Raw genomic sequence first — 27,998 nt, 5'->3', positions numbered from 1 at the left:
GGTGGGGCAAGAGGAGCCCAGCAACCAGTTGGGCAGGTGGTGGTAGCTGGTGCTGGTAGCTGGTTGATATGGCGGAGACACAGGTGCAGCAGATGGGTGTAGGGGATCCCACAGGTGCCATACAACAGTGTATATTGAGCCTACACAACATTGGAGTGGTCAAGTTTGGCAGGTTCACCCTCAAGAGTGGCATGCAGTCACCTGTGTACTTCGACCTGCGCCTCATTGTCTCCTACCCTAAACTCATGGTCCGTAGACCTATACCATAGGTCGCTAGGCCTACTCGTTAGGCATCCTTTAAAATTTTTCTGCCTAAATTTAATACCAAACTAAAGCTCTAATGCCATAACTTTTTGATTAATATGTGGCCTAATTATATGTTAAATACTGTCTTAATGTCCAATAATTGTCCTCACATCAGAAACTTGTCCTAAATGTACAGAAGAAAAAAGTTTTTAACCTAATTTTAGTTTAATCTGGCCTATTTATTATATTGTATAGGATGTGCATACTTGCTACTGTTTGTCTCTGTAATTGTAGGCCTGAAGTTAAAGGCCCATGCATCACACTGCCTGAAAATAAAAATCAATTAAGGGTGTAAAGCATACATGAAAGATTATATACAGGTTAGCAGCACAATACTCTATCCTTGGAGGAACATTTATAAGACATTTTCTGTGGATTATTAATGCCAATGGATTGATAACTCGACAAAGCCAAGCGGTGAAATTTGTTAGGTTCCTAGGGTCCTCTAGGATCCCAGTGGAAATAAATCAGTTTGACTTTTTTATGGGTTATCCTGGGTAATTTACACTGATAATTGTACTTATGTATAAACTTACCCACGATCAACACACTCCTGGGTATAATATTTACTACAAGGTGAAGAGGGGCAGGTCTAGGGAGGTATGCCCATACATCTGGCCACCCCAGGATTTGATCCTGGTTCTTTTGGTTCTGAGATGAATGCTTTGCCACTGAGGTATGAGGCTTATCATTGAAGAACAATTGACATTTGCTGTATGATAGTTACTCGGACCCAAGAATGGGTTAGCTTGTAGATACTTTTCAGATCTATGCAGTGTAAGCCCCTTCAAGGATATACCTTGATGCTGGTAAAGAGCTCTTGATCCAAGGAACTGGAGCTATCCTCCTCCTTTTGGATAAACCCTCCCATTCCTCAAGAGGTTAAGTAAGTTTATTTTGGCACACATACACATAAGTACAGTTATCATACATAGGGTAAATTACCCATCTAGCTAACCCACCCAGAAAGTCAATGACTTACTCCCATTGGGGTCATTGATATGACCCTTGCATGCTCAGTGCTTCCCTATGAACATAATGCAGTCTGTAGTTCTAGTGGGCAAATTAACATTATTAAAGTCTATAATTTAAGAAATTAATTCCTATTTTTTTTTTAAACAGGAAACTGTTTCTGAGCTGATGTGGGCTGCTCGACCAGGAACTGACTATGATCTAGTATGTGGGGTCGCTTACACTGGCTTGCCCATAGCCACTGTCATCTCTACCAAGCAGGTACCCTCTACACATGTTCTGTGTGAAGGCTATTTTGTAGCTTTTGGTAATTTTGTATTGCTTTTCCCAAAGAATTTACACATGCTGTAATGTGATTATACGTGGTACTGTTTTTTTTAAATAAGTTTATTTTATACATATTTAATAAACCTTTGTTGTAAGCCAGCTAAAGGATGAGATGATCTTGAACAAGAGAACTTGAGTGTGTATTAAGAACACATTTAGATAATGTGTATTTGGGTAGTCTGTTTATCAGTTTACAGATAGTATTTATCAGCCTGTACAGTGGTTTCAATAAGTACATGGTTGATATATTTATATATTGGTAGTAAATTATGTAGGCTAATCTTGGATAACCCTACAAAGTTTAAATTTAACTTATTGCTGTTGGGGTCTTCAAGAAACATTCAGTACGGTAAATAGAAATTGTGTAGTAAGTATATGTATAAATAACATACTAACTTTTTTGCAAAATTGTAATTATAAAGGAACCTTCAATCATTTGTTGAAATTTTTTGCCAGTTGAAAACACCAGTAGATAACTCTGGCAAAACCTACTATATTATGTTTGGTAGCAGAGCAGGTGTTGCTCAACTTAGCATTAAGATCGACAACACTCTAATTGCCAGACATAATGAGGGCAAATTCCTTGGCCTATACCTCGACAACAACCTAAATTTCAGCACCCATATCCAACACATAAAAAATGTATCCAAAACGGTGGGGATTCTCTCCAAGATACGATACTACGTGCCGCATACTGCCCTTCTCACACTATACCATTCACTTATATATCCATACCTCACCTATGCTATTCTGTGCTTGGGGTTCAACTGCAGCAACACACCTAAAGCCAATAATAACTCAACAAAAAGCCGCAGTAAGAATAATCACTAAATCCCATCCCTGGCAACACCCCCCCCCCCCTACTCTTCATAGATCTAAACTTACTCCCTGTTCAGAACATTCACACTTACTACTGTGCAATCTATATCTACAGGACCTTAAATTCCAATATTAACCTTGACCTAAAATGCTTTCTTGATAGTTGTGACAGGATCCACAGGCATAACACCAGACACAAACATCTCTATGACATTCCCCATGTTTGACTAAACCTTCACAAAAATTCAATGTATTTCAAAGGACCTAAAATCTGGAACACTCTACCTGAAAACCCTAGAACTGCAGACACATTCATCACTTTCAAAACTACAGTTAGAAAACATCTTATCTCCCTGATACACCCCGACAACTAACTACATGATAACCACCTGGTTGTTCACAATTACACTCACTCGCCCAATGACTATAAACCCAGAAATACTAATCTTAATCTTAAAATAATAAATCCTAACTAGTCATAAGTTTGCCTATGATACTCCAATTTAGACACCTTGTATTGTGCCAAAACAAAAGCATTCACATTGCTAAACTCACAAATTATGATGTAGTCACTTAGCCTTAATGCCATAATCTGTAAGGATTTAATGTTGAGAATTAATCTAAGTCTGCTCGAAATGCCTAGCCATGCTAGGTGTCCTAGTGGCCCCCTCTGTAATCAGTATTTTATAACATGTAAACCACACAATACCCAAAACCTGTAAACCCCACATTGTAACCCTTATAGAGAATAAACTTGAATTGAATTGAATTACAGAAAAAACACTATAAATATTCCATGTCAAAATTTTGTTCGACTTGATAGATTTTTACATTTATACTGTGTCTGAATTTTATTGCTCTGTTACTGTTCAACTTTCCCAGAATGTTCCAATGCTGATTCGACGTAAAGAGACAAAGGGTTATGGCACCAAGAAACTGGTGGAAGGAAGCTACCAAGGAAACCAAAAGTGTCTCATGATAGAGGACGTTATTGTGTCTGGCAGCTCCGTCTATGAAAGTGTAGAGGTAAAACAAAATATCTGCTGCCATCTCTATTAGCCTACAATTATTTTATCTTCATTTAGAGAGGAGAGGGGGGGATGTTGAAAGAAGTTTTAAGTGGGAGAAGCTCGAGTATATAGCAGGCATGTGTGAGCATGTTAATTCTGAGCTTTTGGGATTTGATATTCTGTTAGTGTGTGAGCAAGGTAACATTTATAAAGGAATTCAGGGAGACCAGTTTGGCAAAGTAGAGTCCTAGAGGTGGACTGTAGGGGGCTTGCACTCTGAAAGATGAGTGGGGATGCTTCAGTTCATGGGATCATGGAAATTGTAAAGTTTGCATATTTGTGGTAAGACAGACAGCTATTCAGTGGATGTTGGTGAATGTGTTTTATTTTTTGGGTCACTCAGTCTTGTTGGAAAATGTGTAGTGTATTTGCTAAATTTTGTGGGAATTTTAATTTTATTTCACTTAGTTAGCTGAAGATAAGAGATAAAATACTAAAGTTTGGTCATTATAGTAATACAGTTAATGATACGATTATCTACATATATTGGAACTATCTTTACTAAACAATAATGTACTATATTTGAAATCTAGGGTCTACAAGTTCTGCATTCCTTTCATACCAAAATAAAAAGTGAATATAAAATCCTGGGTTGAGAAAAGTATTGAAAACTGAAAAAAAACTATCGTTTTGGAAACATGGTATGAAATTTCAGCAGTATCTGGCTTTAACAATCTTCAGTTTAGCATAGACAGACTAGTCCTAATTGCTCTTATTTTCATTACAGTACTGTTGCCTTAATTCATAAGCCTCTAAAATAATTTAAAATGCAGGCAATGGCCTCTTATATGAATCTGTCATTATTTGTATTCTGTATATTTATTGAATCTTATTCTTAGTGATAGAGCTTTACACAGACTCTTCGAGACTTAAAGTTGGACGTAAAAGATGCAGTGGTCTTCTTGGACCGGGAGCAGGGTGGTACAGCGAACCTCAAAGCAATGGACATCAATATTGTTTCAGTGGTAACAATGACTGAGGTGAGCCTTGCATCAAGCACTAACTTCCATTTCATCTTCTAATATTGTTTAAATATAGTGTTAATTATAAATCTCATCATATTTCTCCTAAATAATTTTCTGTGTAACAATTGTATTTGCATGTGATCTAATTTTATTAATGATAATGGTGTAAGGTTTTTACTAAAAAGTTAAAGAGTCTATGAAAGATGAGGTGAATCATAGAGTTGATGAGGGGAAAAGGATGAGCAGTGCACTTAGGAGTCTGTGGAGACAAAGAACTTTGTCCTTAGAGGCAAAGAGGGGAATGTATGTGAGTATAGTTTTACCAACGCTCTTATATGGGTGTGAAGCATGGGTGATGAATGTTGCAGCGAGTAGAAGGCTGGAGGCAGTGGAGATGTTATGTCTGTGGGCAATGTGTGGTGTAAATATAATGCAGAGAATTCGTAGTTTGGAAGTTAGGAGGAGGTGCGGGGATTACCAAAACTGTTGTCCAGAGGGCTGAGGAAGGGTTGTTGAGGTGGTTCGGACATGTAGAGAGAATGGAGCGAAACAGAATGACTTCAAGTGTGTATCAATCTGTAGTGGAAGGAAGGCGGGGTAGGGGTTGGCCTAGGAAAGGTTGGAGGGAGGGGGTAAAGGAGGTTTTGTGTGCGAGGTGCTTGGACTTCCAGCAGTCATGCGTGAGCGTGTTTGATAGGAGTGAATGGAGACAAATGGTTTTTAATACTTGACGTGCTGTTGGAGTGTGAGCAAAGTAACATTTATGAAGGGATTCAGGGAAACCGGCAGGCCGGACTTGAGTCCTGGAGATGGGAAGTACAGTGCCTTCACTCTGAAGGAGGGGTGTTAATGTTGCAGTTTAAAAACTGTAGTGTAAAGCACCCTTCTGGCAAGACAGTGATGGAGTGAATGATGGTGAAAGTTTTTCTTTTTCGGGCCACCCTGTCTTGGAATCGGCCAGTGTGTTAATAAAAAAAAAATAAAGAAAATATAAAGATTTTCAGAAATTTAGGAATGTGGTTGTTTGGTGTGATGGAAGGGTGAAAATTGTTGGGACATATAATACTTTAATATATGATTAAGGATGGTGAAGTAGATTAATATTACAGCTGAGTATAAAGGGTAAGAGGGCACATCTCTAATTGTTAGAGGGAAAGACTGCCACAGAAATTGTTGAAACAAGTGAATGAATGAGTGGTTGTAGACTAATAAGCCAAATTCAAAGCCACAAAGCATAGATTTAATGTAAACAAAATGATTTGCCATTTTTTTCAGTATCAGTATCAGTATGAAATGAATTGTAAAGATTAGCACATTCTAAACCTTTTTCCCAGTATATTTTATAAAAACTTGGTAAAGGCTTTTAATCTTATATTGTGGGACTTAGTTAACTAATTATAAAGTGCTATTTTAAATCTCTTGGTTATCCAGTGGTTGAAATGTCTGGGAAGATTGCTTACAAGGTCATTCAAGGAAAGTGAAGCATTAGACAAAAGATAGCATGAGGCATGGATAGTTACATAGGTAGATAAGGTCATCATAGGTCAGTGGGTGATGCTTTAATCATGTGCTACTGTGATTCTGCTGTCAGACAGTTGTAGGTACATGTTTTGTTTGTGGTCTGCATTGACCTAATCACTGATGTCAGGTCTAGTGGTCTAGTGTTATAGTTTTTTGCATGAATCGGTAAAATCTAGTGATATTAAATCCTCAGATGATGTCAATTCTTCTCAAGCATGGCTGCATTGATCAAGTAACACATGATTCTGTCTTGGAATTTGTCAGTTCTCACAGAGACACATCCATTGTCACCAAAGAGAAGACTTCTTGTAAAAATGGTAATTACCTGTTCTGATTTGTTTTAGCATTTTATCTAATATTGTATCTACATTGCATGCATAAATGAGTAGTGTACAAAGAAAGGGGAATATGTAACATTGTGAAGATGTTGTAATGAAGGGAAATTCACAGGAAATTAAATTTCACCAAGTAAACATTGAGGATTCTTAAAAATACTACAGTACTATGAATGTATACATGAAAAATGCTGGTTTAAGAAAAGGAACATTTAGTATTACTTATACAACAAGCATTATACAGTACTGTTTGTTAACTGGTGGCAGCAGAGGTTTGAAATTTCTCTTCATCATAAATACGTACTTGATTTGCTTTGGAACTCCCTCACCTAAAGTGGCCATGTGTACAACCTTGCCCATATATGTTGAGTACCAAAAGACTTTAGCAAATCAGGTCTTAAAATTACAGTGATGTGCTGTGTTAACACAAGTGTTAGAAGCTGCCCAGTGGAAAGGTTATTTTATACTTCTTAATGTACTGAACTATTTATCTTCTTTACTCTTAAAGCAAGTTAAAGATCAGCTTTGACTATACACAGTAACACTACCTCTAATCCTAATTTCATGATTGAAGGTTTTTTTCTGTGCAAATTATTAACTCTTCTTTCTTTAAACAGTATCTTCCATTGTATAATTTAACACTATAGTACCTCCACCTTTTTTTTTTTTTTTTTCAGGGATACAAGTGATGGACCGCAAAAACTGTTCATTTGAATCACGCATTACTACCACAAATCATCCACTGACTCGTAAGCTGTTTGAGATAATGGCTAACAAGAAAACAAATTTGTGTGTTGCTGCAGATGTTACTACTACAGAGGAATTAGTTTCTTTGGCAGACAAGGTACATTCATAGCTTCTCTATCTCTTGTAGTGCTGAGAATACAGTAAACCCTTGATTTTTCATTTAGCAAACTGCACTACATTAGTAGTGTGCTGCTATCCTTTTCTTTATGATAGATACACAGTGGAAAGAGAAGCTTCATTTCATTGTCTTATTCCATGACAGGATGGGGCTCGTACAGAATGTTGAAATGTGTCAGCCTGAGCTGGGAGACTTCGGTAGAGTAAATGAGGATATTGTCAAGTATTCCATTATTTTTATTTATAACGGGTTCATCAGCTATGGGAGCAGATATAGACTAAGCAATGGCTTTTGTCCATTGCCTTTGAATAAGTTAATCCAGTGGATTTCCTCTCTTGTTTCAAAAATTGTGTTAAATCAGTGGTTTACTATACATAATAACAAATAGGATGAGTCATTGTTCCTCTTGGGGAGTTTTAGGACAAAACAACTAGTGCCTAACACACTACTACAGTGGACCCCCGACCAACGAAGGCATTGTCTAACGATAAAGTCGACTAATGAAGCATTTGAGCGTAAAAATTTTGGCCCGACCAACATGATTTATCCCGAACCTGTCCGTCCAGCCTGAGTGCCAGGGCGGACAGTTCCACGCATACATTCAATACATTTTGTATTATTCCATTGTTTTTAGTGCTGGTAACTGCTAAATAAGCCACCATGGGCCCGAAGAAAGCTTCTAGTGCCATCCCTGTGGTAAAAAGGATGAGAAATGCTATCGTACCACGGTCAGCTGCTGCTGTACCACAGTCAGCTGCTGCTGCTGTACCATGGCCAGCTGCTGCTGCTGCTGTACCACAGTCAGCTGCAGCTGCTAATGTACCATGGTCAGTTGCTGCTGCTGTACCACGGTCAGCTGCTGCTGCTGTACCACGGTCAGCTGCTGCTGCACCACCGTCGGCTGTACTACTCGAAGATGTGGAGAGTGTTGCTGGTGTGGCTTAATGAGAAGCATTACTGAGAAACAATTAACCCCAGAGGGTTAGCCACCCAGGATAACCCAAAAAAGTCAGTGCGTCATCGAGGACTGTCTAACTTATTTCCATTGGGGTCCTTAATCTTGTCCCCAAGGGTGTGACACACCCCAGTCGACTAACACCCAGGTGAACATGAAAAAATGCCTGGAACTAGTGCTCATATTGGTGAATTTAAGGCCAGCAAAGGTTGGTTTGAGAGAATTGAGAATCGTAGTGGCATAAACAGTGTGATAAGGCTTGGCGAAGCTGAAAAATTCCAACCCCAACAAGTGTTCAATTGTGACGAAACAGGCCTGTTCTGGAAGAGCTCAATGGACAGATTTTTGGTGTGACAGAGGTCCAGTGACTCTCAAGTTGTTCCCAAATTAATACACCTCCATCTCCCCTCCCATCTCGTCACTCATCACTACATCTTCAATAAAGGTAAGGATCATTTATTCTTCATTTAGTACAGTACAGTACAGTACAGTCGGCCCTCAACTAAGGTGGCATTAAGTAACGGCAATTTCATCTAACGGCGCTTTTTGCTGTATAAAAAATCCTTTAACAATCGGCGAAAAACTTAACCAACGACGTTCGTCTGGAACCTGTCGATGTGTGCCCAGCCACTCCAAGAGTCAATGTGCCATTGTTTACAAGCTGGTGCGGTCAGTTTCCACGTGTGCCTCCCATACATTTTGGATTATTCCACTGTTTCTAGTGCTTGTAACCGCTAAATAAGCCACCATGGACCCCATGTAAGCTTCTAGAGCCAGCCCTTTGGTAAAGGAGGTGAGAAACATACTAGAATTCAAGAAAAAGTTTGTAGAAAAATATGAAAGTGGTGGTGGTAGAGGGCAGTAGTGATGGTGGTAGAGGTGGTAGAGACAAGCACCTAAAGTCGGATCCTGACCAGCCGGGCTGTGGCTCGTACATTGGATTGCGTGCAGCCAGCAATATAGCCTGGTTGATCAGGCTCTGATCCACCAGGAGGCCTGGTCACAGACCGGGTCGCGGGGGTGTTGACCCCTGGAACTCTCTCCAGGTAAACTCTAGAGGGTGGTAGTGATGGTGGTAGTGGTTGTGATGGTGGTAGAGGGTGATAGTGATGGTGGTAGAGGGTGGTAGTGGTTGTGATGGTAGTAGAGGGTGGTAATGAAGGTGGTAGAGGGTGGTAGTGGTTGTGATGGTGGTAGAGGGTGGTAGTGATGGTAGTAGAAGGTAGTAGTGGTTGTGATGGTGGTAGAGGGTGGTAGTGATGGTGGTAGAGAGTGGTTGTGATGGTGGTAGAGGGTGGTAGTAGTTGTGATGGTGGTAGAGGGTGATAGTGATGATAGAAGAGGGTGGTAGTGGTTGTGATGATAGAGGGTGGTAGTGATGGTGGTAGAGGGTGGTTGTGATGGTGGTAGAGGGTGGTAGTAGTTGTGATGGTGGTAGAGGGTGATAGTGATGATAGAAGAGGGTGGTAGTGGTTGTGATGATAGAGGGTGGTAGTGATGGTGGTAGAGGGTGGTTGTGATGGTGGTAGAGGGTGGTAGTGATGGTGGTAGAGGGTGGTAGTGGTTGTGATGGTTGTAGAGGGTGGTAGTGGTTGTGATGGTGGTAGAGGGTGGTAGTGATGGTGATAGAGGGTGGTAGTGATGGTGGAAGAGGGTGGTAGTGGTTGTGATGGTAGAGGGTGGTAGTGATGGTGGTAGAGGGTGGTAGTGGTTGTGATGGTGGTAGAGGGTAATAGTGATGGTGGAAGAGGGTGGTATCATGTGGGAGTTCGATACGTGGATTAGGTAAGAAATACTCACGTAGGCTGTTATTACGTATAATTGCAGTTATGTGGAGAGAGCCCTTGCCAGCCGTACCTATCTCCTTGCTCACACTCGTAACACTGACTAGCCGGCTGCCCAGTACCCAGTGAGTGGGTCTTTTGAAATAGTGTCAGTTCAGCGCAATATGAAAGACCGTGACTCAAGCAGAGACGGTTGGTCGTTGAGTCAACGGACACTGGTTACTGGTAACTGGTTACTACTACTGAGACTGGTAACTACTACTACTGAGAGCTCGGCGACGCTAACGTATGTCGTCCCGACATACAACTAATACAAACTAGAGATGGCAGGTATACGGCTTGGGCTGATTCTATACAATGTCAAAGTACACAACATTAAACATTATATATACATAATTAGAACATTGGAATGAAAGCTTACGTAACTGAAACTGTAATGCAATACAAGGTATACTATAGTACAACTTAAAACTCAACAAATGAACGAACTCAACATTGAGATTACAAGTGATAAAAAAAAATTTTTTTTGATCGATCGATCTGTATTCATGTGATCTACGGATTCTGAGGAAGGAATATATACAAAGAAAGAGTGTTTAACAGAAAGACAGATTCGGTGCACGCAAATCTAGACTGTTAACTCTCAGAATGCGGAGAGAACATGAACACAAAAAAAAAATTCTTGAATACTGATAAGTTGATACTGTAATTATTCATCTATACAGGTTATTTACATTTAACCCCAACTCTGCTAGGGTAAGATTGGCATATGCAGAATGGGTGTCATCTCTGGGAGGATCAAACTCTGTAGCACTGGCTAACTCATGCTGTATTGAGAAATTCCGAGGACGCTCAGATTGCCTTGAGTGCACAACCTATCCCTGCAATGCCTGCTAGTTCGAGTAGTAGTTTCTCCACAGGGGACGCCTTGTCGGAAAACAATTACTTGCAACTAGTAATGCCATCTCTTGTTGATGTCACATGCCGTCTGCAGAAAGACGTTTCTGTTGCGGCTAGTGCTCTCACTAGAGTGTCTGTAGTTGTTCCTAGTGTTCCAGATGGTGATAACGTCCTAGTTGACAGTGATTCCTGCAAAGTAAAAGGTCTATTTGTTGAACCATCCTTACATGTTGTACGAGATAGTAAGATCCATTTCTACCTGGCCAACACTTCTGGTCACAGTGTTCGCCTTAGAGCAAATACCAATCTTGTTGACCTTGTTCACTATCCTTACCCTGTTCAGGTAGAGGATGAGTTGTCACCTGACCAGTGGGTCGGTGCTATTTCTGCCGGGGAGACCTCATCCACTTCACTGGATCAATCTGTTCCACCAGTAGAGGAGAAAGACTTAGCTCCCACTGACTTCCCAGATGAAGTCAAGCGTTTGTTGACTCTGTTGAACAAACATCGTAAAGCCATTGCTTTACCAGGTGAGAAGATGGGTATAACGAACTTATTGTCCCATCGTATTCCACTTGAACCTGGTACTAGACCTATCTACATACCTGCGTACAGAATGCCTCATTCACAAGTTGCTGTCGCAGAAGAATTGATCAATCAAATGCTTGATGATGGAGTTATTGCACCTAGCAATTCCCCTTGGAATGCACCCTTGATACTAGTACCTAAGAAGGATGGTACTTGGCGCCCAGTAATTGACTTTAGGAAGTTAAACGCGAAAACCATTCCAGATCGCTTTCCACTCCCTGTACTGGGTGATCTTTTACGTAATATCGGAGATAACAAAGTCTTTTCAACCCTAGATTTGTTACAAGGGTTTTGGCAAGTCCCTCTTCACGAGGACAGCCAAGAGCTAACTGCATTCTCCACTCCTACAGGTCATTATCACTTCCTCCGTATGGCATTTGGATTACGATCTTCCCCTATCACGTTCTCAAGGCTCATGACTAATATCTTTAGAGGTCTCATAGGTAATGCACTTATGGTGTACTTAGATGACGTAATCGTCATGTCTAAAGACATGGATACACACTTGAAAAGACTTGATGTAGTACTTGGTAAGCTTGAAGAAGCCAATTTAAAGATCAAACTGTCTAAATGTCAATTTTTCAGATCAGAAATTAAGTTTCTTGGTCACGTAGTCACTCCTAGAGGGGTTACGACTGACCAAAGTAAAGTAACTGCAGTACTAAATTTTCCAACTCCCAAAACTGCTGATGCCGTAAGATCCTTTGTGGGCTTAGCAGGTTTTTATAGATCTTTCATTGCCAATTTTTCTTCCATAGCTGCTCCTCTAACTGAGTTGCTTAAGAAAGATGCTCCTTTTGTTTGGACCTTCCGTCAAGAAAGAGCATTCCAAACTCTAAAAGAAAAGCTAACTTCTGCTCCAATTTTGAAATTTCCAGATTTTTCTAAGCCTTTCTATCTGACAACTGATGCTAGTTCAATTGGCATAGGTGCCGTACTAGCTCAGAAGACCGATGGCAAGTACAACGCAGTTGCATTTACTAGCCGAGTCCTTACGAAGGCTGAACGTAATTATACAGTAACTGAGCAAGAAGCTTTAGCAATAGTATGGTCTTTAAAGCACTTCCGAGACATTATTTATCAGTACTCTGTTCATGTCTTGACAGACCATGCTCCACTGATACCCTTATTCCAGAACAAACAACCTACTGGAAGGTTAGCCAGATGGACCTTGACTATCCAAGAGTTCAATCCCACCGCTGCCACCATTTATCATGTGGGTGTTCGATACGTGGATTAGGTAAGAAATACTCACGTAGGCTGTTATTACGTATAATTGCAGTTATGTGGAGAGAGCCCTTGCCAGCCGTACCTATCTCCTTGCTCACACTCGTAACACTGACTAGCCGGCTGCCCAGTACCCAGTGAGTGGGTCTTTTGAAATAGTGTCAGTTCAGCGCAATATGAAAGACCGTGACTCAAGCAGAGACGGTTGGTCGTTGAGTCAACGGACACTGGTTACTGGTAACTGGTTACTACTACTGAGACTGGTAACTACTACTACTGAGAGTGGTAGTGGTAGTGATGGTGGTAGAGGGTGGTAGTGATGGTGGTAGTGATGGTTGTAGAGGGTGGTAGTGATGGTGGTAGTGGTTGTGATGGTGGTAGAGGGTGGTAGTGGTTGTGATGGTGGTAGAGGGTGGTAGTGATGGTGGAAGAGGGTGGTAGTGGTTGTGATGGTAGTAGAGGGTGGTAGAGGGTGGTTGTGATGGTGGTAGAGGGTGGTAGTGGTTGTGATGGTGGTAGAGGGTGATAGTGATGGTGGAAGAGGGTGGTAGTGGTTGTGATGGTGATAGAGGGTGGTAGTGATGGTGATAGAGGGTGGTAGTGATGGTGGTAGAGGGTGGTAGTGATGGTGGTAGAGGGTGGTAGTGGTTGTGATGGTAGAGGGTGATAGTGATGGTGGAAGAGGGTGGTAGTGGTTGTGATGGTGGTAGAGGGTAGTAGTGATGGTGAAAGAGGGTGGTAGTGGTAGTGATGGTGGTAGAGGGTGGTAGTGATGGTGGTAGAGGGTGGTAGTGATGGTGGTAGAGGGTGGTAGTGATGGTTGTAGAGGGTGGTAGTGATGGTTGTGGTTGTGATGGTGGTAGAGGGTGGTAGTGGTTGTGATGGTAGTAGAGGGTGGTAATGAAGGTGGTAGAGGGTGGTAGTGGTTGTGATGGTGGTAGAGGGTGGTAGTGGTTGTGATGGTAGTAGAGGGTGGTAATGAAGGTGGTAGAGGGTGGTAGTGGTTGTGATGGTGGTAGAGGGTGGTAGTGATGGTAGTAGAAGGTAGTAGTAGTTGTGATGGTGGTAGAGGGTGGTAGTGATGGTAGTAGAGAGTGGTTGTGATGGTGGTAGAGGGTGGTAGTGGTTGTGATGGTGGTAGAGGGTGGTAGTGATGGTGGTAGAGGGTGGTTGTGATGGTGGTAGAGGGTGGTAGTGATGGTGGAAGAGGGTGGTAGTGGTTGTGATGGTGGTAGAGGGTGATAGTGATGGGGGAAGAGGGTGGTAGTGGTTGTGATGGTGGTAGAGGGTGGTAGTGATGGTGGTAGAGGGTGGTAGTGGTTGTGATGGTGGTAGAGGGTGTTAGTGGTTGTGATGGTGGTAGAGGGTGGTAGTGATGGTGGTAGAGGGTGGTAGTGATGGTGGTAGAGGGTGGTAGTGATGGTGGAAGAGGGTGGTAGTGGTTGTGATGGTGGTAGAGGGTGATAGTGATGGTGGAAGAGGGTGGTAGTGGTTGTGATGGTGGTAGAGGGTGGTAGTGATGGTGGTAGAGGGTGGTAGTGATGGTGGAAGAGGGTGGTAGTGGTTGTGATGGTGGTAGAGGGTGATAGTGATGGTGGAAGAGGGTGGTAGTGGTTGTGATGGTGGTAGAGGGTGGTAGTGATGGTGGTAGAGGGTGGTAGTGATGGTGGAAGAGGGTGGTAGTGGTTGTGATGGTGGTATAGGGTAATAGTGATGGTGGAAGAGGGTGGTAGTGGTAGTGATGGTGGTAATGGTGTTGATGGTGGTAGAGGGTGGTAGTGATGGTGGTAGTGATGGTTGTAGAGGGTGGTTGTGATGGTGGTAGAGGGTGGCAGTGATGGTGGTAGACGGTGGTAGTGGTTGTGATGGTAGTAGAGGGTGGTAGTGATGGTGGTAGAGGGTGGTAGTGATAGTGGTAGAGGGTGGTAGTGGTCATGATGGTGGTAGAGGGTGGTAGTGATGGTGGAAGAGGGTGGTAGTGGTAGTGAGGGTGGTAGTGATGGTGGTAGAGGGTGGTAGTGATGGTGGTAGAGGGTGGTAGTGATGGTTGTAGAGGGTGGTAGTGGTTGTGATGGTGGTAGAGGGTGATAGTGATGGTGGAAGAGGGTGGTAGTGGTTGTGATGGTAGTAGAGGGGGGTAGTGATGGTGGTAGAGGGTGGTAGTGGTTGTGATGGTGGTAGAGGGTGGTTGTGATGGTGGTAGAGGGTGGTAGTGATGGTGGTAGAGGGTGGTAGTGGTTGTGATGGTAGTAGAGGGTGATAGTGATGGTGGAGGAGGGTGGTAGTGGCTGTGATGGTAGTACAGGGTGGTAGTGATGGTGGTAGAGGGTGGTAGTGGTTGTGATGGTTGTAGAGGGTGGTTTTGATGGTGATAGTGATGGTGGTAGAGGGTGGTAGTGGTTGTGATGGTGGTAGAGGGTTGTAGTGGTTGTGATGGTGGTAGTGATGGTGGTAGAGGGTGGTAGTGATGGTGGTAGGGGTGGTAGTGGTTGTGATGGTGGTAGAGGGTGGTAGTGATGGTAGAGGGTGATAATGATGGTGGTAGAGGGTGATAGTGATGGTGGTAGAGGGTGGTAGTGGTTGTGATGGTAGTAGAGGGTGGTAGTGATGGTGGTAGAGGGTGGTAGTGGTTGTGATGGTGGTAGAGGGTGGTTGTGATGGTGGTAGAGGGTGGTAGTGATGGTGGTAGAGGGTGGTAGCAGTTGTGATGGTGGTAGAGGGTGGTAGTAGTTGTGATGGTGGTACTGGGTGTGATGGTAGAGGGTGGTACTGGTTGAGATGGTGGTAGAGGGTGGTAGTGATGGTGGTGAAGGGTGGTCCAGTGATTCTCAAGCTGGTCCTAGTGGCATTAAAAAATCAAGAAGGGAGGTAACCCCACCAAAGGACTTGGTACCTGAAGTCTTTATGGAAGGGGAGTCTCCTTCCAAGCAATAGACAGTCCTGAATCTGCCCTGCTGCTGGCACATCACTCATCAACAACTCCACAATAAAGGTAAGTGGCATTTAATTATTGTTTATTTTGCATGTCCCATTCCTTTCCATATTAGGAAATGTATAGTATTTCATGAAAATTTTTTTTTTTTCAGACTTTGGGATGTCAGTAATGGATTAATTCCATTTCCATTATTTCTCATGGGGAAAATTAACTCGACCAACGGCAATTTTGACCAACAGCAAGCCCTCTGGAATGGATTAATGCTGTTGATTGAGGGTCCACTGTATTTCTTGTGCATGTATCCTTCTTTTTCTGTGTAAGAAAATGTATATTTCATGTGAATTTTTTTTTTTTTCATACTTTTGGGTGTCTGGAACGAATTAATTGGATTTCCATTATTTCTTATGGGGAAAATTAATTCGACTAACAATAAATTCGACTAACGACAAGCTCTCTGGAACGGATTAATATCGTTGGTCGAGGGTCCACTGTATCTCTAAATTTGGTATTCAAATTTATCTTATGCTCTGAACTAATATCTGTATATCTTAAAGCAGTCTGACCTGTAGGTCAAGAGTTATGACCTAGGTAATCTTGAAGTTAGAGAACAAAAAGCATTTTCCACTTGGAAGTGGGAAGTACAGTGCCTGCACTTTAAAGGAGGGTTTAGGAAGCTACAGTTCAGAGGGCCATCTGAACTGTGACATCAGCATGCTTCTGGCAAGGCAGAAATTGAAGGAATGATGGTATTTTTTGTTTTTTGTTTGGTACTCTACCTTGGAGAGAGATGGCCGGTGTGTTTAAAAAAATTAATTTTTGTTATGTTTCAAATAAGCAAAGTGCAGAGATCACATTGATGCAAGTTGAATGAATGTCAGACCTTTTGACCTGCTCAAGAAATCACTAGATGACCTCTGGGCAGTTTTTTTTTTTTTTTAACACTGGCCATGTCCCACTAAGGCAGAGTGACCCAGTAAAAAAGAATCTCATTCACCATTTATTCAGCAGCTGTCTTGCCAAAAATGCACAGACATCACAGTTTGTATAACTCTCCAAATTGCAACATCTCCATCTAACACAAAAGAATATGTAACTAAATATAAAGATTGATGTATTTGCTACAGTAAACCAAAATAAAGGGAGCAAGGGGCTAGTAACCCCTTCTCCTGTATATATTACTAAATTTAAAAAGAGAAACTTTCGTTTTTCCTTTTGGGCCACGCTTCCTCAGTGGGATACAGCCGGTTTGTTGAAAGAAGAAGAAACCAAAATAAAAGCTCCGTGTACAGTATGCATGTTTTTGTTACAATATGGTCTCCCCAAAATAGTACCTGTATACACATTATTTTTTGGGTTTATATACCGTAAGTAAAGTACAGTGCATACCTTGGATATACTTTGAAGAGTTTCGAGAGCTTCACTACTCTCGGAACCCAGCTATGGGCCAGGCTCATCTGGTGCTTGCCTGGTCAACCAGGCTGGTGCTGCTGGAGGCCTGCTGCCCCACATATCCATCACAGCCTGGTTGATCTGGCACCTGGTGAAGATACTTGTCCAGTTTCCTCTTGAAGGCTTCTACACTTGTTCCAACTGTGTTTTTGATATCTTCTGGTAAGATGTTGAATAGTGTGGGACCCCCAGATGTTCATACAGTGTTCCCTTATTGTCTCCACTTCACCCCTTCTCCTCACTGGGTTTATTTTACACTTCTGGGACCAGGCCCTCGAGTACTTTCCAAGTACTGTACATGTATATATTATCATATATCTCTCTACTCTCCGCTCCAGTGAGTACATGTTCAAGACTTGAAAGCATTCCCAGTAATTTAGGTGCTTTACTGCCTCAGTGTGAGCTGTAAACGATCTCTGTATTTGTTCCAGCTCTGATATTTCTCCTGCTTTGAATGGAGCCGTCAGCACTGAGCAATATTCTAAATAAGGGAGAACTAGTGATTTGAAGAGTGTCACCATTGGCATTATTTCCCTTGTTTTGAATGTTCTCAATATCCACCCCATCATCTTCCTGGCTGTCGTGATCTTTGTCTTGTTATGGTCTTTAAAAGAAAGGTCAGCTGACATAATTATTCCCAAGTCTTTGACATGTTCATTTTGTTCTATTTGGTGACCCTCTTTAGTTTTGTATATAATGTTCCTTTTGAGTTCTTCTTTCTTTCCATACTTAAGCAGCTGGAACTTATCACCATTGGATGTCATGTTGTCCACTGCTCACTGGAAAGCCCTGCTTGTCTTTCTGTAATAATTCGGTGTCCTCTACTATAGTGAAGCTTCATGTAAGGGGAATTTACAATAACAATTAATGTGTATTTACCTAAGCTTATTTGCTATATTTGTGTATGTGTTTTTGTTTTCTTTGTTTTTTATTAGTGTTATCTCAATGTATACTATAAAATGCACTCTTAAATATGAGGTCATACAATGATCTCTAGACTTGGTCAAGATCATATCTTCAGTTTTTGATGTAGGGAACTAAAACTTGTATCCGTGAAGCTCGTGTATCAATGAAATTGCACGACCTCAAAACATCCTCGGTGATAGCTCGGCTCATACATCAGGCTGGGCTAAGTTTTACAGACGTGATCACAATATAACATTGAATGTCAAATTCACGGAAATTTGGAGATGATTGGGTGATAAACCTAAAAATATTGGTAGTTTTGTCTTGGAACTATCCATTTCTTCACAGTAGCTTGCATAGCTTGCACAATATCTCTCTTAATTATTTAAAGTGTTAAGGCACATAACTGATTTCTGGCAGACACATTATAATATTCTAATTAGACCACCTAATTGATTACAAGATTATTTAAAGAGACAACAGTGTATTGAGGGAATGAGCAATCAGATATTTCCTACTACCATTTTAATTTTTTTTTTTTTTTTTCAAAATTTATACTCTGCTGTGTCAATTATTTGAAGGCCTGTTTTCTTAGACTGACTTATGTGAAATTGTGTATGGTACATATATACAAAGTATGTGTAATCTCAGTTTACATATACAAGAGTATCCTTCAATTCCTATTTTTGGAATTAAAATATCCTTAATGTTAGTATGTATCTACATATATGGCAGCCACAATATTTCTCAGTTTATTATTAATGTACTTTGAGGCTTAAAAGTAAGACTTTCTCGTGCAAAAATGTAAAAATCAGTCTTTGCATCTGAATATCTCAGGCTATTGTATAGTATCTACCTTGGGTGTTGGAAGTGAATATTAAAAGACTGGTTTGCTATTATTATTATTGTAATCAGGAGGAAGAGCTAAACCCATGAGGGTCATATAGCACCTGGGGAATGAGAGACATTCAAGTATGATTTAAGGCAAGGTAAGGTTGATTTGATTTGTCAGGCTGGTTGAATTTGGAAATAATTAACTAAATTCTGTCACTGTGACAAGTAATGGTGTATTCCTTCATAAAGAATACACCATTAATTTCTGTATATTTTCAGAGCTAGTATAGAATATTCTCTTGTTTCAGTTTATGCACGTTTTAGCTCGCTCCCTTTCATCATCCCTTAATATTGCTTCTATAATTTTAGATCTGTTCATTTTTTTAATGTTTTAGTTATTTGTTCTTTTGACTAATGTTTTAAGTTTAAGGTATTATTTCTTCAGGTTGGGCCACACATATGCCTTTTGAAGACTCATATAGATATCTTGACGAACTTCAGCCAAGACACCATTGATAAATTGAGGGACCTTGCTGCTAAGCATAACTTTTTACTCTTTGAGGACAGGTGTGTAACTGATAAAGCCTAAATCATATTAATAAAAGGATTTTATAAGGAGATCCATGGTATATCCTGGAAGTTAACCATAATTTATACACTTAATGTTTTTGCACTTTATGCATATCTGTAATAAGTGTTTAAGAATGAGCAAAAGGACCTTCTTAATGGCAATTATGTGATGGATACTTGTCTTGGGTAATATCACTACATTCATGGTAGCTCTAGTAACTGCATGACACTTGTGCTTGGCATGTACCTGGAATCAGGACTTCTCACAAACCTACCGTATCAACAAAGATTTCTTTTATCTGATATCAGGAATCTTGAATGTTGTATTTTTCAGACTGCAAGGGAAAGAGAGCTAAGAATGGGTAGTTAACAGGGATGTGAGGAGCATGTCTGTACAAGGACATCATTTATGTGAAGAATTAAAAAACTTGTCATGTGCAAAAGAACCCCGGGATGATTGCCATGTTATCTACATTTTAGTGCTATTGCAAGTGTTAAAATTTAAAGTACACTATTGTATATGTTTTAAGTTGTTCGCATCAGTGTCTCCATGAAATCAATGTTGCATTTAATCCCAGCATTGACTAACTAAGCACAAGATCTACACAGTTGGTCTTAATATTGCATTACATTTTGAAAAAGATATTGATTAATGTACTTTTATAAGATTCTCAATATATGCTTTACCAGAGGTGCAGAATGCTTTCGTTGTAGCTATAAATTTGCTTTGGAAATATTAATTGGTCCTCCAAATCAGAGAGATTAAATACATAATCTTAGTCAAAACTACTATTGTGATTTGTTGGTTAATTAATGTACAGTAACTAATAAATTACAATAACATGGTATTATAGAAAACATTACCCTTATACTATTGCAACTCAATCTCTTATTTCTCATAGTATCTTTTAGTATATGTGCTGTATTTTTCTTTGTAAAGTACTACAAACCATATAGACCAGGGGTTCCCAGCCTGGGGTGTGAGATGGCATTTCAGGCGGTGTGATAATCGTGAGAAGCACAATTTTGTTTATTTTACCAAAAACTGTTTTTTTTTTTTATTTTTTATTAACACACTGGCCGATTCCCACCAAGGCAGGGTGGCCCGAAAAAGAAAAACTTTCACCATCATTCACTCCATCACTGTCTTGCCAGAAGGGTGCTTTACACTACAGTTTTTAAACTGCAACATTAACACCCCTCCTTCAGAGTGCAGACACTGTACTTCCCATCTCCAGGACTCAAGTCCGGCCTGCCGGTTTCCCTGAACCCCTTCATAAATGTTACTTTGCTCACACTCCAACAGCATGTCAAGTATTAAAAACCATTTGTCTCCATTCACTCCTATCAAACATGCTCCCGCATGCCTGCTGGAAGTCCAAGCCCCTCGCACACAAAACCTCCTTTACCCCCTCCCTCCAACCTTTCCTAGGCCGACCCCTACCCCGCCTTCCTTCCACTACAGACTGATACACTCTTGAAGTCATTCTGTTTTGCTCCATTCTCTCTACATGTCCGAACCACCTCAACAACCCTTCCTCAGCCCTCTGGACAACAGTTTTGGTAATCCCGCACCTCCTCCTAACTTCCAAACTACGAATTCTCTGCATTATATTCACACCACACATTGCCCTCAGACATGACTGTTTTAATTGCTCAATTTATATTTGCATTTTATGCACTGAAATAAAAGCTTATTTTTTGAGTTCAGTTTGTTCACCTGCAGTACTGTATTTGGTTCCTCAGGGTGCGGGATATAGCAAAGGTTGGGAACCTCGTGATATAGACTAAAAGATCAGATAGGAGAATCTAGACTCTAGGAAAGCTTTTGATAGAGTACCACATATATGGCTGTTTAGCACACTGAATACACTAGCCAGGGTAACTGGAAATGTATGGTATTAATGTGGACTCGGAAAAACCCGAGCTATTGCCCAAAAGTTAATATAATTACAAATTATTTAGATGGGAAATAGTGACTTGTGGAGTTGAAAAAGGATCAGTATTGGGCCACATTGCTTCTAGTGCAGTGACCTGACAATGTATTTTTTTTTTTTTAATGCACTGGCTGTCTGCCACCAAGGCAGACAGCACACTATTACTGACTTTGCAGGGGCATGCAGATACAACAGTTTAGAAGTCACTTTAAACACCAAATATCCCAGATCCCTCCTTTAGTGCAGGAATTGTACTTCCCGCTCCCCCCCCAGGACTCAAGATCGGCTAACCGATTTCCTTGAATCCCTTCACAGAATCACAAAATATTACCCTGCTCACACTTCCACAACTCGTCAAGTTTTAAAACCATTCGTCTCAATTCCACTGTAAAAACAAACAAACACACACACACACACACACACACACACACACACACACACACACACACACACACACACACACACACACACACACACACACACACACACACACACATATATACACATATATATACACATTTATATATACACATATATATATACACATATATATACACATATATATATACACATATACACATATATATACACATATAATGTATATACACATATATTTTTTATTTTTTTTTATTATCACACTGGCCGATTCCCACCAAGGCAGGGTGGCCCGAAAAAGAAAAACTTTCACCATCATTCACTCCATCACTGTCTTGCCAGAAGGGTGCTTTACACTACAGTTTTTAAACTGCAACATTAACACCCCTCCTTCAGAGTGCAGGCACTGTACTTCCCATCTCCAGGACTCAAGTCCGGCCTGCCGGTTTCCCTGAATCCCTTCATAAATGTTACTTTGCTCACACTCCAACAGCACGTCAAGTATTAAAAACCATTTGTCTCCATTCACTCCTATCAAACACGCTCACGCATGCCTGCTGGAAGTCCAAGCCCCTCGCACACAAAACCTCCTTTACCCCTTCCCTCCAACCCTTCCTAGGCCGACCCCTACCCCGCCTTCCTTCCACTACAGACTGATACACTCTTGAAGTCATTCTGTTTCGCTCCATTCTCTCTACATGTCCGAACCACCTCAACAACCCTTCCTCAGTCCTCTGGACAACAGTTTTGGTAATCCCGCACCTCCTCCTAACTTCCAAACTACGAATTCTCTGCATTATATTCACACCACACATTGCCCTCAGACATGACATCTCCACTGCCTCCAGCCTTCTCCTCGCTGCAACATTCATCACCCACGCTTCACACCCATATAAGAGCGTTGGTAAAACTATACTCTCATACATTCCCCTCTTTGCCTCCAAGGACAAAGTTCTTTGTCTCCACAGACTCCTAAGTGCACCACTCACTCTTTTTCCCTCATCAATTCTATGATTCACCTCATCTTTCATAGACCCATCCGCTGACACGTCCACTCCCAAATATCTGAATACATTCACCTCCTCCATACTCTCTCCCTCCAATCTGATATTCAATCTTTCATCACCTAATCTTTTTGTTATCCTCATAACCTTACTCTTTCCTGTATTCACCTTTAATTTTCTTCTTTTGCACACCCTACCAAATTCATCCACCAATCTCTGCAGCTTCTCTTCAGAATCTCCCAAGAGCACAGTGTCATCAGCAAAGAGCAGCTGTGACAACTCCCACTTTGTGTGTGATTCTTTATCTTTTAACTCCACGCCTCTTGCCAAGACCCTCGCATTTACTTCTCTTACAACCCCATCCATAAATATATTAAACAACCACGGTGACATCACACATCCTTGTCTAAGGCCTACTTTTACTGGGAAAAAATTTCCCTCTTTCCTACATACTCTAACTTGAGCCTCACTATCCTCGTAAAAACTCTTCACTGCTTTCAGTAACCTATCTCCTACACCATACACTTGCAACATCTGCCACATTGCCCCCCTATCCACCCTGTCATACGCCTTTTCCAAATCCATAAATGCCACAAAGACCTCTTTAGCCTTATCTAAATACTGTTCACTTATATGTTTCACTGTAAACACCTGGTCCACACACCCCCTACCTTTCCTAAAGCCTCCTTGTTCATCTGCTATCCTATTCTCCGTCTTACTCTTAATTCTTTCAATTATAACTCTACCATACACTTTACCAGGTACACTCAACAGACTTATCCCCCTATAATTTTTGCACTCTCTTTTATCCCCTTTGCCTTTATACAAAGGAACTATGCATGCTCTCTGCCAATCCCTAGGTACCTTACCCTCTTCCATACATTTATTAAATAATTGCACCAACCACTCCAAAACTATATCCCCACCTGCTTTTAACATTTCTATCTTCATCCCATCAATCCCGGCTGCCTTACCCCCTTTCATTTTATCTACTGCCTCACGAACTTCCCCCACACTCACAACTGGCTCTTCCTCACTCCTACAAGATGTTATTCCTCCTTGCCCTATACACGAAATCACAGCTTCCCTATCTTCATATATATACACATATATATACACATATACATACACATATACACATATATATACACATATATATACACATATATATACACATATATATACACATATATATTCTTCTTCTTTCAACATACCAGCCGTATCCCACCGAGGCAGGGTGGCCCAAAAGAAAAAACTAAAGTTTCTCTTTTTAAATTTAGTAATATATACAGGAGAAGGGGTTACTAGCCCCTTGCTCCCGGCATTTTAGTCGCCTCTTACAACACGCATGGCTTACGGAGGAAGAATTCTGTTCCACTTCCCCATGGAGGTAAGAGGAAATAAACAAGAACAAGAACTAGAAAGAAAATAGAAGAAAACCCAGAGGGGTGTGTGTGTGTATATATATGCTTGTACATGTATGTGTAGTGTGACCTAAATGCAAGTAGAAGTAGCAAGACATACCTGAAATCTTGCATGTTTATGAGACAGACAAAAGACACCAGCAATCCTACCATCATGTAAAACAATTACAGGCTTTCGTTGTACACTCACTTGGCAGGACGGTAGTACCTCCCTGGGTGGTTGCTGTTTACCAACCTACTACCTAGACACATATATATACACATATATATACACATACATATGCACATACACCTCACTCGCTCCTGAATATCTTTGTTTCTGGATATTAATACTTTAATCTTGCAGAAAATTTGGAGACATTGGTAGCACAGTGGCTAACCAGTACTCAGGTGGTGCATACAAGATTGTAGAATGGGCAGACCTTGTGACAGTCCATGGCCTCCCAGGTGATGGAGTTATTAAAGGTGAGTTTTCCTCTAAAAGAATAAGAACAAGTTCTGTGAAAAGTTGTACTTATTATTAAATTATTATCTTATTATTAACTTATTATTATCAATTGGCAGGTCTTGTGTCTGCTATTAATGGGCGCACCCGAGGCTGTGTCTTAGTGTCCCAGATGAGTTCTTCAGGAGCCCTTACATCTGAAGAATATGTTGAAAGTAGGTCTTAACATCTTTATAATTGCTGATTTTCCTAATATCAGTCAGTTAGACTTGTATTTTAATTTTTAACCATCAGTAGCCAGTAGCTTGAAAGACATTGATGTTGACAGGGTAAGTTGTCTCATTGTCATAAAATAGTGGTGCACCCTCACTGCAGATCCTAGTATGCTACTGTACAAGTTTTTATTTTTATATAGCTTGGTTTTCAATGGATCAGTTCAAAATCCAGCCCTCGATCCACCAGGACACCTGACTATTTCACTGGCTTGGTTGGATTCAAAGATGCTGGTGGCTTGTGTTGCTAGTTGATTTTCAGTTTAGGGATTTTACACCTACAACAAAGTAGGCATCACAAAAATAAATGAACATTCTAAATTTAAATTATTCACAAGAGCATCAGTGAAAATGTTGAGTATTTGAAAATGCTTATTTGATGGGCTGCTGTAATCTCATATTCAAGACACAGATGCATCCGAGGATGACCAGATTAAATAAAATTCAGAATAATGCAAGTTGGATTTATTTGAATGATAATTTAAAATTCGTAATTTTACTCTTATTTAGAAAGTTCCGGCTTCTAAATTATCGTGATACAGGCTAATAACTTGAATGTTCTAGTTAGCATTGTACAGTACCAGTTTTAATAACAAATTTAGAAAGCAGTCTTTTATTTGTAATGTTTTTAAATTATTGTAGTTTTCCTAACAGAAATAAAGAATTCTTGATTTTCCCAAAATGCAGAATTCTGGATATCCTTCAAGGTTTAGTATAAGTTTTGTGAGCATGACTTGCATTGCAGTAGTAACACACAGACAAGGAACTCAAACATGAATGATAAGGATGCATTAATCAAGACTGATTTCCCAGATAGATAGGGCTTAGACCCATGGCAAGCAAGTCCTAAGGCTCCTGGCCAGTTTACAATCATGTTATTACGATTTTGTGAGTTACCTGTATAATAAACGTGGCTCTCCAGATGTGTAGATAACTAATCATAAAATAAATTTGACTGCTGTTGTATGAGCTGCAGTTATTTAAACATTTTATGGAAGTACACAACACCAGCATAGTACTGCTTCTATAACTGTGGGAACTGTAATTGTAATAGGAATAGCCAGTACCACAACTAAGGCAGTCTGATATTTTCTTGCAAAAAAATTTTTTTTTTTAACAAACTACCCATATCCCACCAAGGCAGGGTGACCTAAAAAGAAAAAGAGAAATTTTCTTTTTAAATTTAGTAATTTATCTTGCCTCTTGCTCTTGGCAAGAGGCAAGATATGCATGGCCAAAGTAATAAATATTTTTTTTTTTTTTTCTTTTTTAGATTGCAGCAAGATGGCAGAGAACCACACATACTTTGTTGTGGGTTTTGTGTCACAGAGCAGCAAAAGTGGTGACCCACGATTCATCCTCTTTACACCAGGCGTGCGGCTGGGTAAAACTGGGGATGGACTAGGACAGCAGGTTAGATTATTTTGTATGGAGGTTTAAATTTGTAAGTTTTTGGCATTAAAGTCCTAATATGTTCCAACTTTTTACTAAATTTAACAAAGATACATGTTGTGTATAACAGAGTAACTAAATATAGACATGAAATGAAATGAGATGAGTTTTGCACTTAGTATGGTGGTGTCTTGCTTGGGTTTGGTCACAGGTTTAATCAGTAGTGCTTATTGCACAATTTAGAGAAGCATTTCAAGATTCATAAGTGTTCAATCTTTTAAATGTTTCAGAGAAATTAGTAGTAATGCTGCAAACTGACATTTAATAATGGTAAAACATTTTAGCTATGTGGAAGAACCCATTTATTTATTTTTTTTTTTATGTGAATGGAAGGGGTGCTTTGAACCATTTTGATCCAGCTAAGTACAGTAAATACACTGTATGGTGCAGACATGTGTCAAGCATTGTAATGCTGGCATAATTACTAGTTTGTACATCTCTCTTCAGAAATAACAGAATATTAAATGACATGCAAAGAGCAGTGTTTTGCATACAAATAATGTTATTAAATAATGTGCTCTGAGATCTCTTCATTTCATACCTGGAATGGAGGATCACTTGTATGTGAAAAGAAACATGTTGACACAGCCTTAACTAACCCAAACAATGAATATGGAACTAGATGATATTTCAGTCTATTCTAAACTTAAGACTGTCTAATTTTGTCTCCAATTTGTGGTTAGTCAGGGGCTGGCAAGGAAACCTGAAGCCCCTTGGAAAGTTCCATCAGCCCTCTAAATTAAAAAATGCTGCTTCAAGACAAGTCCTCTAACCTCCTCTTCCAGATTGCTATCCTTAAGCCCCTCCTATAAAGCAAACTTATGAAGCTGCCCCCTGGGGTTAATTGTGAATTGTTCCAGCCAAGGTCTTGTGACTTATGTTGATTTGTATATTATAATTAATAGCATTTTGAGCCCACGATTAGTGTACGTATTATGTTGTATTTTCAGTATGTGACTCCTAGATCAGCCATCCTTGAACGAGGTGCTGACATCATTATTGTTGGACGGGGGATCACACAGGCCAGTGATCCAGTTGCAGCAGCTAAAGAATATCGAGAGGAAGCATTTGATGCTTATCAGGAACGTATAAAACACTCTACCCATTAGCACATCACTAGGTACAAAACAAAATTAAAAGTATTAAGTATTTGAAGGGTCTAACCATTTTTCAGAAATGAAGGCATTTACAGATTGTAAAAAAATTCAGTGAACTATGATGTATTAATGTGTGTAAAAAGTCACAAAATACTCAAATGCAGGTATAGTTATTCTTCTCAATTTGTTAGGTAAGGTTAGACATGAATAGATTCCTGTACATAATTTTTAATAAAATATACTCTCTTTCTGCCAGTTGACAACTAAATAATTAGTAGCATATACAAGAGAGCCAGTTAAGTATTCTTAAAGGAAAGACTTGGGAAAGTAAACAATGTTAACTTTTTTAATGATACAATCATTACAGCTCATGTTAAAATATTTGATGTTTGCCTGTGACACTTGGTATAGTATAGACACATCAGGTAATTTTTTGTGTAATTTTTTATTTACTTGCATTCTTATAGCAGCTAACACTTTAGGTAGTGGTAATATTACTGTTGTGATGCAGATCTCCTGTTTGAGTGACAGGAAGGTTTCTGCATCACTGTATATTTTATATTTGTAATAGGTTGTCTCCTGTTGGTCCATAATGCTACTAATATTCATTGTACTGTTTTATAATTGCTTTCAATTAATATTTTCTCTCCAAGCAGATTGAGAC

General features: G+C 40.2%; 1 protein-coding gene across 2 annotated transcripts; it reads left to right on the top strand.

The window, feature by feature from the left end:
• Position 1: 1 nt before the first annotated feature.
• Positions 2 to 27,995, top strand: r-l (rudimentary-like). Of its 2 annotated transcripts, none has more exons than XM_070099565.1 (11): positions 2 to 248; positions 1,429 to 1,539; positions 3,307 to 3,450; positions 4,352 to 4,474; positions 6,174 to 6,297; positions 6,993 to 7,159; positions 19,189 to 19,325; positions 24,415 to 24,533; positions 24,633 to 24,728; positions 26,059 to 26,198; positions 27,188 to 27,489. In XM_070099565.1, exons 1-11 carry the CDS (start codon positions 69 to 71, stop codon positions 27,344 to 27,346), a joined length of 1,500 nt encoding a protein of 499 aa, XP_069955666.1. In that variant the 5' UTR covers positions 2 to 68; the 3' UTR covers positions 27,347 to 27,489. The 2 variants fall into 2 exon arrangements, with proteins under 2 accessions (XP_069955666.1, XP_069955667.1); XM_070099566.1 differs by having other exon boundaries at positions 3 to 248; positions 19,204 to 19,325; positions 27,188 to 27,995.
• The last annotated feature ends 3 nt before the right edge of the window (positions 27,996 to 27,998 follow it).

The sequence above is a fragment of the Cherax quadricarinatus genome, chromosome 68, assembly GCF_038502225.1.
Source record: "Cherax quadricarinatus isolate ZL_2023a chromosome 68, ASM3850222v1, whole genome shotgun sequence".
NCBI classification, from domain to species: domain Eukaryota; kingdom Metazoa; phylum Arthropoda; class Malacostraca; order Decapoda; family Parastacidae; genus Cherax; species Cherax quadricarinatus.
Note: the sequence above shows the minus strand (reverse complement) of the source record. Positions and strands in the feature narration are given on the sequence as shown.

Excerpts from the sequence above, each read along its gene's own strand:
- r-l (XM_070099565.1), top strand. The coding sequence starts at position 69 with ATGGCGGAGACACAGGTGCAGCAGATGGGTGTAGGGGATCCCACAGGT. Across the intron at positions 249-1,428 it reads TCTCCTACCCTAAACTCATG|GAAACTGTTTCTGAGCTGAT; the intron begins GTCCGTAGACCT and ends TTTTTTAAACAG. Across the intron at positions 7,160-19,188 it reads TAGTTTCTTTGGCAGACAAG|GTATTATTTCTTCAGGTTGG; the intron begins GTACATTCATAG and ends TTTAAGTTTAAG.